We start from the raw sequence: 13,024 nt of genomic DNA on the forward strand, positions 1-13,024 counted from the left end.
TATTCCTATTTTATACCAACCTACGACAAAGGGAGTTTAAAGAATAGGAATCTCAAGTGCAAGAATTAGCTTGTCAGGAAGGTTCTAAATTGTTTTTGAAAAGGAAGAAAAGATCCAAAATCTTTGATCCTAATAGATTAATTATTCGTTGATGTCACGAGCCAATTACCATAAGCAAACCATTTTTTCATGCAAACGTTCTGTTTTATCGCATACATCATGCATTGTAGGAATCATTGTGTTTGTCCTCACATGTTTTTTGCATTTTTTATAAAATCATAAAAAATAAAAAATGGGCTTAAAATGCATGAAAGGGGGCTACATACCTCTTTTGCAACCCTTGCCTGAAGCCCAACATTTTCTCTTTCCTGTATAATTGAAGTAGTTAATGTGATCCAAGAGCAATTGCAGGTTCATACCAAGTCAGCAATACGCGAATGGATAATGCTTCATGAGATGCTGAAACTTGCAAGTCTTCAAAGTCTCCAACTCCTCCTCTTGAGTCAACATCAATACCCAATCACCTTGCAACACTTGTCTGACCTTGCTTGACGAGACCGCCAAAGCGGTCACGATAACCAGGTTATCATTAACACTGACTCGACCTTGCTTGGCAATACCACAAACGGTCTCAAAAACCTAGTTGTACTCCAACACTAACCCGACCTCATTTAGCGAGACCACAAATGGTTTCAACAATCCAGTTGTCCCAACACTGACCAAACCTCATTCAGTTTGACCACAAAACGGTCTTCATAGACCAATTTCTTCATTGACACTAACTCGACCTTGCTCGATGAGGCTATAAACGGTCTTGAAAACCCAATTATCTCGGTATTGGTCCGACCTTGTTCATCAAGGCCCAAAAAGGTCTCGACATCCCAATGACACCAAAATTGGTTGATCCTATCTGAGGGGGTGTCTATTTCTTTGTCATAAATCAAATCACATTGGATTAATAACAAAGAGGGGCATTTATAGGTACCTTAATTTTGACAAAGTTATTTCAAAATTTTGCTAGCTTAAACTTTATTTTTTGACTCTAAAAATGTATCTTCCAGTCTTTTTTTCAAAAGATCAATTAGACTAGATGATCTTTTCTTCCCAACAAGCTATAAATCAAGTCAATACGATATCCGAGTAGAAAGTTATGACCACAACAAGACAACTTGTTGAGTAAAAATCTTGTCTTTAGATTGAACCTATTTTGAGTGCATTTTTGATGACCAAAATGATCGAATTTAATTTTTTTACCAAAGATTAAATAAGTTTGAGAATATTATCTTTTTAATGCACCAAACAATGCCTTAATATGACATAAAGATAATAAGTTATAACCAAAACAAGTTATCTCGTCATAATAGATCTGAAGTATAACTCGATTTTAATGTGAAGATTCAAAATTTCTGTATTCAATCCACAAAAAACCTCTAAATGCCCCATCCACATGCGTTATTTAGAGAGAAACCATCCAAAAATTGTATCCTTGTCTTCTTAAAACTTTAAAAAATAGAATAATCCTAAATCCTATTATACCCATCCTATCCCAAGCATAACTCTTCTTGGATGAGCTCTATACCCTTTTTGTGACGAGCACAAATATATTTGGGTTGGATTAAAAACTAAAAAACTATTGATTCATATCTCATTCATGATTTTTATAAATAGAGACTGATCCCTAGAATCTATATGTAAAAACCCAGTGTTCGTTGTTGTTGTTTTTGCTTTTTTATTTATTTTGAATTTAATTGTTAAGGTTAAGTTCTCATATTTTTCTGTACATGGATATTTTTACATGGATCGACCATTGATGGGCAAAATCGCCTTTAAGGTTTATGAGTGTAAGGTATAGATATAAAATAACAATTCTGGCCAGCATGATTGGAATAGTAAAATCCCTTTCCTTCTTTGTCTTGAGTTATTAAAAACAATTAATTAAAAGGTAGATTTGGTTAGTGATTTAATGACCCCTAATTTAAGTAGGTGAAGATAGAAGGTTGGATTGTTAGGAGGTAAGTAGCACACGTTTTGGAAAATTTATTTAGAAAGAAAGCTACTGTAGCAAGGGATTTTGGTAAATAGATTTTTCCTAGATGGCAAGCTTAAAAAAAGAAGGGGTGGCTGAAAGGTTGGGTTGGCTGTTAGGATTAACAACGTAAGGGGAAGGTAGCCTTAAAGGAAGGCATGAGATACTGATGGAAAGACTACAACTTTGAAACAAAGAAAAGAATTTGTTTTGTTGTAAAAGAGAGAAGGAGACGTGGACTGCATCCTCAAACAAGCTTTTAGAAAAAAAGGAGAGAGGGGGAAAGAGAACTGGAGATCGATAGAGGAGCTTGAGCAACGGAGCGTGTTGATCACAACCTTCTTGCACAAGAGAGCGAAGGACCGAAGCGATTTGAAAAAAAAAAAAAGTACGGTGGTTCAGATTTTGGCTTATGATTATGTGCAGCATGTATATGAACTATAGGTTTTTGAGGAAATTTAAAACTGTATTTCATGCATTTGGATTTCCAAAAGATTGAAAAGAAAAGAAAAAAAATCAGACTCTACACGTTAATGGGTATGGGACCAGACATTAGTATGTGTTTCAAGAGGGCTTGGAGATTTGGTATACATGGGTCTGTGTTTGTACAGGTGTTCCTCAGCATATAAAACAAAAGGTAAGCATAAGATTTATATGGAACGTTAGGTGTATATTAACTTATATTATGTGACTTCATGCATGTACTTTAGTATGACATTAAGATGGGGGCAGCCTGTGCAATTTAGTGGTTGTAGAATTCAGCGTGAGGGCATGGTTGAAACCAAATTAAAACTGTATTTAATGCCTTTGGATTTCCAAAAGATTGAAAAAAAAAAAAATCAGACTCTACACATTAATGGAGATGGGACCAGACGTTAGTATGTATTTCAAGAGGGCTTGGTGAAAAAAAAAAGAGGTAAGCATCAGATTGATATTGGACGTTAGGTGTATGTTAATGTATATTATGTGACTTCCTGCATGTACTTTAGCATGACATTAAGATGGGGCAGCCTGTGCAATTTAGTGGTTGGAGAATTCAGTGTGAGGGCATGGGTGAACCCATGTATTAGATATTTGTTTTAATGGATATAGATTACTCATATAACTGTGAGTTATAACTATTATGATTTCATTGAATGCAAGTACCTCGTATTATTTTTTTTGAATGGCTTGGTATTGTATTGATAATATATGATGGTAAATGGCTGAACATAATAGGGTATTGATAACATGATTTACAAACCAGATTTTAGTCATACATGGTTTTAATGGCTTGGTATTGTATTGATAATATATGATGGTAAATGGCTGAACATAATAGGGTATTGATAACATGATTTACAAACCAGATTCTAGTCATACAGGGTTTTAATGACATACTGGTTTCTATCAGACTGTATAAACAGAAAAAAAAAAAACTTGGGTCAACTAGTGACGTGCAAATCTCAGCGAGCTGATGGAATTTTTAGGCATGTCTTGGCATTTTGGAATCATCGAGATGTTCGTTAACTGGTCCCCGAATGATGTTGAATGGGTCTGAGTTCTAATTTTTCAGCAAAATTAGTCTTTTCAGAAGTTTATCAAGAGATACCCGTTTTAGACAGATTATGTTAAAATGACCAAACTTATTTGTTTCATAAATTCTGGTAAAAGTTTTGTGTGTTTGAAATAGAGTTCTTTTGGTTCAGATATAAAAGTACGTATTTGAATCCAACACCCCAACGAAAATTTATAAAGGGCATTTGGATAATGTACATGGAGGATATCATTTTTTTTGTGTTCTATGGTTTTATTTTCTCTAGTTTAAATTCGTCATGTTTGTAAAAACACCTCAACCCTTGTACCCTGGACCAAGTTGTACATATGTCGTGTACCCTAAATGGGGAAGTGGAACTCCTCCTGAGGGAGTATAATAAGTCAGGACTTCTGTTTGCCTACGAAGAGGGTAGGTGTACCAGGCTCTGGGATTTCTGTTATATTGTTTGAAGAGCAAAGCGTCTCCTCGGTCCACCCAGCCCGGTTGTCCTAGGGGGACCTAGATAGTTACACGGGGAAGCCCGGTGACTAGCCCTACTGACTGAGCTCAATTTGAAAAGCTCACTATGGGACCTCCCAATCTTTGGATCGCCCTAGTGGGAGCAACGGCCGTGGGTACCGCGGTCCTCTGTATGTGACTATTGGAATTGATGGCTTGGGTTTTGACTAACGGTCAACCCTAACTTTTGTGGTCCAGGGACAACTTGGCAAAAGAATATGTATATAAGTTTGCTATGGAGCATATTTCTATACATACAAATGATTTTCTAATGCCATGTTTTCATATGCTATGATCTTTACTGTTGTACTTTGAGAGGCTAACCTCTCCGTTGAAAATGTTACAGGTTCTGATTGATGGCGTGGCGTTGGACAAGGCTCGACGAGTGTGTTGCTCTAGGGATTTGGTTTTGGGATGTTTTATTATATTTTGAGACTTATTCTACTGATTCTTAAATTATGAACTTGAATTTCCAATAAGATGGTTTGTTCAGTTATTTGTTTATAGCGAGCCCAAATTTATTATGTGTTTCAAAAAAAAAAAATGGTTACAAATTTTGTGTTAAATTTGGGGCGTTACAATGTTGGTATCAGAGCAACCTACGAGGTAACACACCGTCAAGAATTGTTCGACGTCCACCTGTCAGGTAATTATTACTAAATTTAATGATAGATAATTTTCAAAAAAAAAAAAAACTATCAATCAACTTTGAAAGTGCTTGGACCCTTGCACCAAATAGGATCGGGAGCATGGGACTAATAATGGAAAGTTGGTTTTGTACAGTTGCTATGTCATAATGCATCAAGTATAACAAACTCCTGCGTAATATAATTGTATAGATGGTTCGCACGAGAGGAGCTCGTACCATGTCAACTAATGAGAAGCGAAATTCCCGAGGCCACCGGGGTGACGAGCAAGGACCATCACAACCACCACCACAGGATTCTGCCCAACAACAAGCTTTCATTATGAACACATTGCACACAATGGCGACGTTCATGCAAACTGTAATAGGAACTAGCATGGAAGGAAGATCTGCTATACCACGAACAAGTTCGCCATGTGAAGCTAGAGCTGTCACCTATAAACAATTCATGAGCATGAACCCACCAATGTTTAAAGGAGAAATGACAGGTGATGCTGCTGAAGAGTGGTTGTACCGAGTAGAACGAGTATTTGAGGTGTTGAGTGTACCTGAAGGAAGCAAGGTCAACTTTGGGACCTACCTCCTGAAAGGTGACACTGACCGATGGTGGCGTACGGTGAAGGCAGTGAAATTTGCTGATGTACGGGCGACTTGGGCCGAGTTCAAGGAAGCATTTAACAATGCTTTCTACCCAACTCACATTAAAGAGAGGAAGATGCAGGAGTTCTTAGACCTGCAACAAGGAGGATTGAACATCGAAAAATATGCTGCCAAATTTAGAAGCCTGGAGAGGTATTGCCCAAATACATATACAACCGACGAGGCAAGGGCTAACAAGTTTGTTCGAGGACTTCGTGATGGATTGAGGAGTCGTGTCATGAGTAGTAGACCGCGAGACTTAGACGACGCAATCACTATGGCGACAAAATTAGAAGAGGATTGACTCAAGTCCCAAAAGAGGGGCAAAGACCAAAATGGCTTCAAAAGAAGAAGTGAATTTCAAACACAGAAGCGATCCATGAGGCCGTTCAAAAAAAATAAAGCAAACTCTACAGCAAACAAAGCCGCTGAACTATGCTCGACATGCAAAAGATCACATCCAGGCAAGCCGTGCTATCGTGAGATAGGAGCGTGCCTCTACTGTGGAGAAATGGGGCATTTCATCAAGGAATGTCCTAAGAAGCAAGAAGCAGGAAGAAAAAAACCAACAGGAGGGCCACCAACCGAGAATAAAGTGAAAGGTCGGGTCTATGCCACCACGGTGAAGGAGCTTAAGGGGAATGAGCTAGTAGAAGGTACATGTCCTGTAAACTCATACTTAGCTCGTGTTCTTTTTTATTATGGGGCTACACATTCATTTATAGCCAGTTGTTTTGCTGAGAACTTAGAGATCAAGGAACAAAGAATGCCATACACACTAAATGTTCTAACTCCCTTGGGTCATAGAGATACTTGCCAATACTATCTCCTAGATGTTGATGTGGAAATACAGGGACACCATTTACTGGCACAATTGGTAATTATGGAGATGGTAGGGTATGATGTAATCCTCGGAATGGATTGGTTATACCACCATTATGCAAACATTGATTGTAGAAGGAAGAAGGTCATCCTATCTACAGTTAATGCAAAGCCGGTTGAGTACCAAGCTATGGGGAGAAGACTGGACAGTGGAATGGTAATCTCAACTGTCAAGGCAGAAAAATATATAAATAGTGGATGCACCACATTCTTAGTTAGTGTTGGTGAGACTTTTGATAAGGAGGTCGACTTGAGTAAAATAGAAGTGGTGAGAGAGTTTTCTGAGGTATTTCCAGAAGATCTACCTGGATTACCTTCGAAGAGAGAAGTAGAGTTTAGAATAGAAGTGTTACCCGGAACCACACCAATATCCAAGGCACCTTACCGTATGGCGCCAGCTGAACTGGAAGAGCTAAAGAAACAAATTCAGGATCTTTTAGACAAAGGCTTCATACGACCAAGTGTGTCACCTTGGGGAGCGCCTGTATTATTTGTGAAGAAGAAAGATGGGTCTATGCGCCTTTGCATAGATTATAGAACGCTTAACCAAGTAACGATTAAAAACAAGTATCCACTTCCCAGGATCGAAGATCTATTCGATCAACTCAAAGAAGCTAAGGTGTTCTCAAAGATTGACTTGAGATCAGGATATCACCGATTGTTAGTAAAAGAAGATGATATTCAGAAGACAGCCTTCCGTACTAGATATGGCCATTATGAATTCCGTGTGATGCCATTTGGATTAACGAATGCACCTGCTGCATTTATGGATTTAATGAACAGAGTATTTATTGATTATTTAGATTGGTTCGTCATAGTGTTTATAGATGACATACTGGTGTATTCTAAGAATGAGGAAGAACATAAGGAGCACCTGAGAATGGTTCTGCAAAAGTTGAGAAAGAATCAATTGTATGCCAAATTCTCCAAGTGCGAGTTCTGGCTGAGTCAAGTGAGCTTTCTGGGCCACACTATATCAAAGGATGGTGTGGCAGTAGACCCTAGCAAGGTGGAGGCTGTACAACAATGGAAGCAACCTACTACTGTGTCTGAGATCCGAAGCTTTTTGGGGTTAGCTGGCTACTATAGAAGATTTATTCAAGACTTCTCCAGAATAGCCTTACCCATGACAAAGTTGCTAAGAAAAGGAGTTAAATTCGTCTGGAGTGAAGAGTGTCAGAAAAGTTTTCAGACACTAAAAGAGAAACTCACATCAGCGCCTGTATTAACACTCCCTTCTGGGACAAAAGGATTTGAGGTATACACAGATGCATCGAGAACTGGTTATGGTGCAATATTGATGCAAAACGGAAAGGTAGTCGCCTATGCATCAAGGCAACTAAAACAGCATGAACGAAATTATCCGACCCATGATCTAGAATTGGGTGCGATAGTATTTGCTCTAAAGTTGTGGAGGCATTATTTGTATGGAGGAGAGTTTGAGGTCTTCACAGACCATAAGTCCTTGAAATATCTATTTTCACAAAAAGAGCTAAACATGCGACAAAGAAGGTGGTTGGAGTATTTGAAAGACTACGAATTTAATATTTCCTACCACCCGGGAAAAGCAAATGTTGTGGCAGATGCTTTGAGTAGAAAGGCTAAAGCTTGCGGAATTTTAATGCAAACTTGGAAACTGATGGAAGAAGTAGCTCAATGGGAGCCATTACAAAACATTGAAGGAAAAGTGACTATGACCGCACTGATCCGAGATGAATTATTGGATAGGATCATTGCAAAGCAAAAGGAAGATCCACAACATGCCAAAATGGTAGAAGCATGTGGAAAGGAGGACTCTCCTTATTTGCAAGATGATGATGGTTCTATCTGGTTCAACCGGAGATTGTGGGTCCCAACCGACGAAGAAACTAAGAGGTATCTTCTAGATGAAGCCCATAAGACTAAGTTCACTATACATCCAGGAAGTACGAAGATGTACCAGAATATTAAGAGGAATTTTTGGTGGCCCGGCATGAAAAGAGATGTAGCAGAGTATGTCACAAAGTGTTTAGTATGTCAACAGGTGAAGGCAGAACACCAAAGGCCGGGAGGCCTTTTACAAAGAATAGATATTCCACAGTGGAAATGGGAAGATATCACCATGGACTTTGTGGTGGGTCTGCCTCGCACTAAACGTCAACATGATGCAATATGGGTAGTAGTCGATCGGTTAACCAAGTCATCACATTTTCTCCCTATAAGGATGACCCAAACACTAGCAAGTTTGGCGGATTTGTATATTGAAGAGGTGGTGCGACTCCATGGAGTGCCGAAGTCTATTATCTCAGACCGAGATCCGAGGTTTACTTCACGGTTTTGGGAGCAGTTGCAAAGGGCTTTAGGCACAAAATTGAAATTGAGCACTGCATTTCACCCGCAAACAGATGGACAATCTGAAAGAACCATTCAAACTCTGGAAGATATGTTGAGAGCATGCGCTCTTGAGGGAAAAGGAGACTGGGACAAACATATTAAATTGACAGAATTTGCATATAACAATAGTTATCATGCTAGCATAAGAATGTCACCTTTCGAAGCTCTGTATGGTAGACCTTGTAGGTCGCCTGCTTGTTGGACTGAAATGGGCGACAGTAAAATAGAAAACCCCTTGGTATTACAACACTATACAGACCAAGTGCAATTGGTAAGGAAAAGGCTACTTGCAGCACAGAGCCGACAAAAGAGTTACGCAGATCGAAGGCGAAGAGTGCTCAGCTTTAGTGTTGGAGATCATGTATTTGTAAAGGTCTCCCCAACAAAAAGTATATTCAGATTCGGGAAGAAAGGGAAGTTAAGTCCAAGGTTTATCGGGCCATTTGAGATTTTAGAAAGGATTGGTGAAGTAGCCTATCAGATTGCATTACCACCACAATTTTTGCATGTACATAACGTGTTTCATGTGTCCATGCTTAAGAAGTATGTACCGGACCCTTCTCACATTATCGAACATGGTCAATTGGAACTCCAGGAGAACTTATCTATAGATGAAAAACCAGTACAAATAGTAGATAGAAAGTAGCAAGTATTGCGCACAAGGGTGGTACCTTTGGTTAAGGTGGAGTGACAGCATCATCGATTGACTGAGTGTACTTGGGAGCCAGAGGAGGCAATGAAGAACAAATATCCCCAACTGTTTGAAGGATGAGGTATGCGACTAATTTCGAGGACGATTTTTTTTTTAGGGGGGTAGGATGTAAAAACCCAGTGTTCGTTGTTGTTGTTTTTGCTTTTTTATTTATTTTGAATTTAATTGTTAAGGTTAAGTTCTCATATTTTCCTGTACATGGATATTTTTACATGGATCGACCATTGATGGGCAAAATCGCCTTTAAGGTTTATGAGTGTAAGGTATAGATATAAAATAACGATTCTGGCCAGCATGATTGGAATAGTAAAATCCCTTTCCTTCTTTGTCTTGAGTTATTAAAAACAATTAATTAAAAGGTAGATTTGGTTAGTGATTTAATGACCCCTAATTTAAGTAGGTGAAGATAGAAGGTTGGATTGTTAGGAGGTAAGTAGCACACGTTTTGGAAAATTTATTTAGAAAGAAAGCTACTGTAGCAAGGGATTTTGGTAAATAGATTTTTCCTAGATGGCAAGCTTAAAAAAAGAAGGGGTGGCTGAAAGGTTGGGTTGGCTGTTAGGATTAACAACGTAAGGGGAAGGTAGCCTTAAAGGAAGGCATGAGATACTGATGGAAAGACTACAACTTTGAAACAAAGAAAAGAATTTGTTTTGTTGTAAAAGAGAGAAGGAGACGTGGACTGCATCCTCAAACAAGCTTTTAGAAAAAAAGGAGAGAGGGGGAAAGAGAACTGGAGATCGATAGAGGAGCTTGAGCAACGGAGCGTGTTGATCACAACCTTCTTGCACAAGAGAGCGAAGGACCAAAGCGATTTGAAAAAAAAAAAGGTACGGTGGTTCAGATTTTGGCTTATGATTATGTGCAGCATGTATATGAACTATAGGTTTTTGAGGAAATTTAAAACTGTATTTCATGCATTTGGATTTCCAAAAGATTGAAAAGAAAAGAAAAAAAATCAGACTCTACACGTTAATGGGTATGGGACCAGACGTTAGTATGTGTTTCAAGAGGGCTTGGAGATTTGGTATACATGGGTCTGTGTTTGTACAGGTGTTCCTCAGCATATAAAACAAAAGGTAAGCATAAGATTTATATGGAACGTTAGGTGTATATTAACTTATATTATGTGACTTCATGCATGTACTTTAGTATGACATTAAGATGGGGCAGCCTGTGCAATTTAGTGGTTGTAGAATTCAGCGTGAGGGCATGGTTGAAACCAAATTAAAACTGTATTTAATGCCTTTGGATTTCCAAAAGATTGAAAAAAAAAAATCAGACTCTACACATTAATGGAGATGGGACCAGACGTTAGTATGTATTTCAAGAGGGCTTGGTGAAAAAAAAAAGAGGTAAGCATCAGATTGATATTGGACGTTAGGTGTATGTTAATGTATATTATGTGACTTCCTGCATGTACTTTAGCATGACATTAAGATGGGGCAGCCTGTGCAATTTAGTGGTTGGAGAATTCAGTGTGAGGGCATGGGTGAACCCATGTATTAGATATTTGTTTTAATGGATATAGATTACTCATATAACTGTGAGTTATAACTATTATGATTTCATTGAATGCAAGTACCTCGTATTATTTTTTTTGAATGGCTTGGTATTGTATTGATAATATATGATGGTAAATGGCTGAACATAATAGGGTATTGATAACATGATTTACAAACCAGATTCTAGTCATACAGGGTTTTAATGACATACTGGTTTCTATCAGACTGTATAAACAGAAAAAAAAAATAACTTGGGTCAACTAGTGACGTGCAAATCTCAGCGAGCCGATGGAGTTTTTAGGCATGTCTTGGCATTTTGGAATCATCGAGATGTTCGTTAACTGGTCCCCGAATGATGTTGAATGGGTCTGAGTTCTAATTTTTCAGCAAAATTAGTCTTTTCAGAAGTTTATCAAGAGATACCCGTTTTAGACAGATTATGTTAAAATGACCAAACTTATTTGTTTCATAAATTCTGGTAAAAGTTTTGTGTGTTTGAAATAGAGTTCTTTTGGTTCAGATATAAAAGTACGTATTTGAATCCAACACCCCAACGAAAATTTATAAAGGGCATTTGGATAATGTACATGGAGGATATCATTTTTTTTTTGTGTTCTATGGTTTTATTTTCTCTAGTTTAAATTCGTCATGTTTGTAAAAACACCTCAACCCTTGTACCCTGGACCAAGTTGTACATATGTCGTGTACCCTAAATGGGGAAGTGGAACTCCTCCTGAGGGAGTATAATAAGTCAGGACTTCTGTTTGCCTACGAAGAGGGTAGGTGGTACCAGGCTCTGGGATTTCTGTTATATTGTTTGGAGAGCAAAGCGTCTCCTCGGTCCACCCAACCCGGTTGTCCTAGGGGGACCTAGATAGTTACACGGGGAAGCCCGGTGACTAGCCCTACTGACTGAGCTCAATTTGAAAAGCTCACTATGGGACCTCCCGATCTTTGGATCGCCCTAGTGGGAGCAACGGCCGTGGGTACCGCGGTCCTTTGTATGTGACTATTGGAATTGATGGCTTGGGTTTTGACTAACGGTCAGCCCTAACTTTTGTGGTCCAGGGACAACTTGGCAAAAGAATATGTATATAAGTTTGCTATGGAACATATTTCTATACATACAAATGATTTTCTAATGCCATGTTTTCATATGCTATGATCTTTACTGTTGTACTTTGAGAGGCTAACCTCTCCGTTGAAAATGTTACAGGTTCTGATTGATGGCGTGGCGTTGGACAAGGCTCGACGAGTGTGTTGCTCTAGGGATTTGGTTTTGGGCTGTTTTGTTATATTTTGAGACTTATTCTTAAATTAAGAACTTGAATTTCCAATAAGATGGTTTGTTCATTTATTTGTTTGTAGCGAGCCCAAATTTATTATGTGTTTCAAAAAAAAAAATGGTTACAAATTTTGTGTTAAATTTGGGGCGTTACACTATAACATTTAAAAATTTCAATTTCCTGTATGTGCATGTACTCCAAACCTCTTTTGGTCCGAGCCCTAACTTGTCATACCTACGCGGAGGCGTTGCCGAAGCCATTGCAAGAATCCTCAAACTTACGCGAAGGTGTTGTCGAATCAAGAAGGAGTCTCAGATAACCAAACTGACCCCAAAAGCCCCAAAAAGTATTTTCTAAGTCAATCTTTCCATTTATTTTATTTTATTTAATCTGTTTATTGATACTCATACATGTTTTGATCTTCTTTTGCATATGTGAATCCATCAAGATGTGTATCGAACTATGAAAATCGAAAGACCTATTTTCACTTTACCTTTTCTTTGAAAAAAAATGGCCAGAGGGCTCCCACATATTCTAAAAGGCTTTCAAAAGAGTTTTTCAAATCCTGGTAGGTCAAATCTTTCTCCTAAATTTTTTTTATCAATAGTAATTAAGAAGATCTTCTAAAGTAGAGAAGGAAAAGAGAATGGTTCCATTGGCCAATGATCCTTTGCCACTTTTAGGGCCAGTTTGCAAATGGACCCACGCGCTAGGTGTCCCGCAGATGGGCGTGAACGACGATTCCAACACTCCCCTTCTTCCAGATTAGGGGTGGCAATTTCTGACACGACCTGCCAACCCGACCCGCCAACCCGCCTCTTAGGCGGGTTCAGGTTGGGCTTAAGCCAACCCGTTTAATAAACGGGTCGACCCGTGTAACCCGTTTATTAAACAGGTCGGGTTCGGGTTGGGGGTATGCC

General features: G+C 38.7%; 1 protein-coding gene across 1 annotated transcript; it reads left to right on the forward strand.

Annotated features, from left to right (window-relative positions):
* The first annotated feature begins 4,900 nt into the window (after positions 1 to 4,900).
* Positions 4,901 to 5,650, forward strand: LOC149842140 (uncharacterized). Its single transcript, XM_090000593.1, has one exon. It carries the CDS (start codon positions 4,901 to 4,903, stop codon positions 5,648 to 5,650), a length of 750 nt encoding a protein of 249 aa, XP_089856719.1.
* The last annotated feature ends 7,374 nt before the right edge of the window (positions 5,651 to 13,024 follow it).

The sequence above is a fragment of the Nuphar pumila genome, chromosome 3 (assembly GCF_984573655.1).
Source record: "Nuphar pumila chromosome 3, dmNupPumi1.hap1.1, whole genome shotgun sequence".
NCBI lineage: Eukaryota > Viridiplantae > Streptophyta > Magnoliopsida > Nymphaeales > Nymphaeaceae > Nuphar > Nuphar pumila.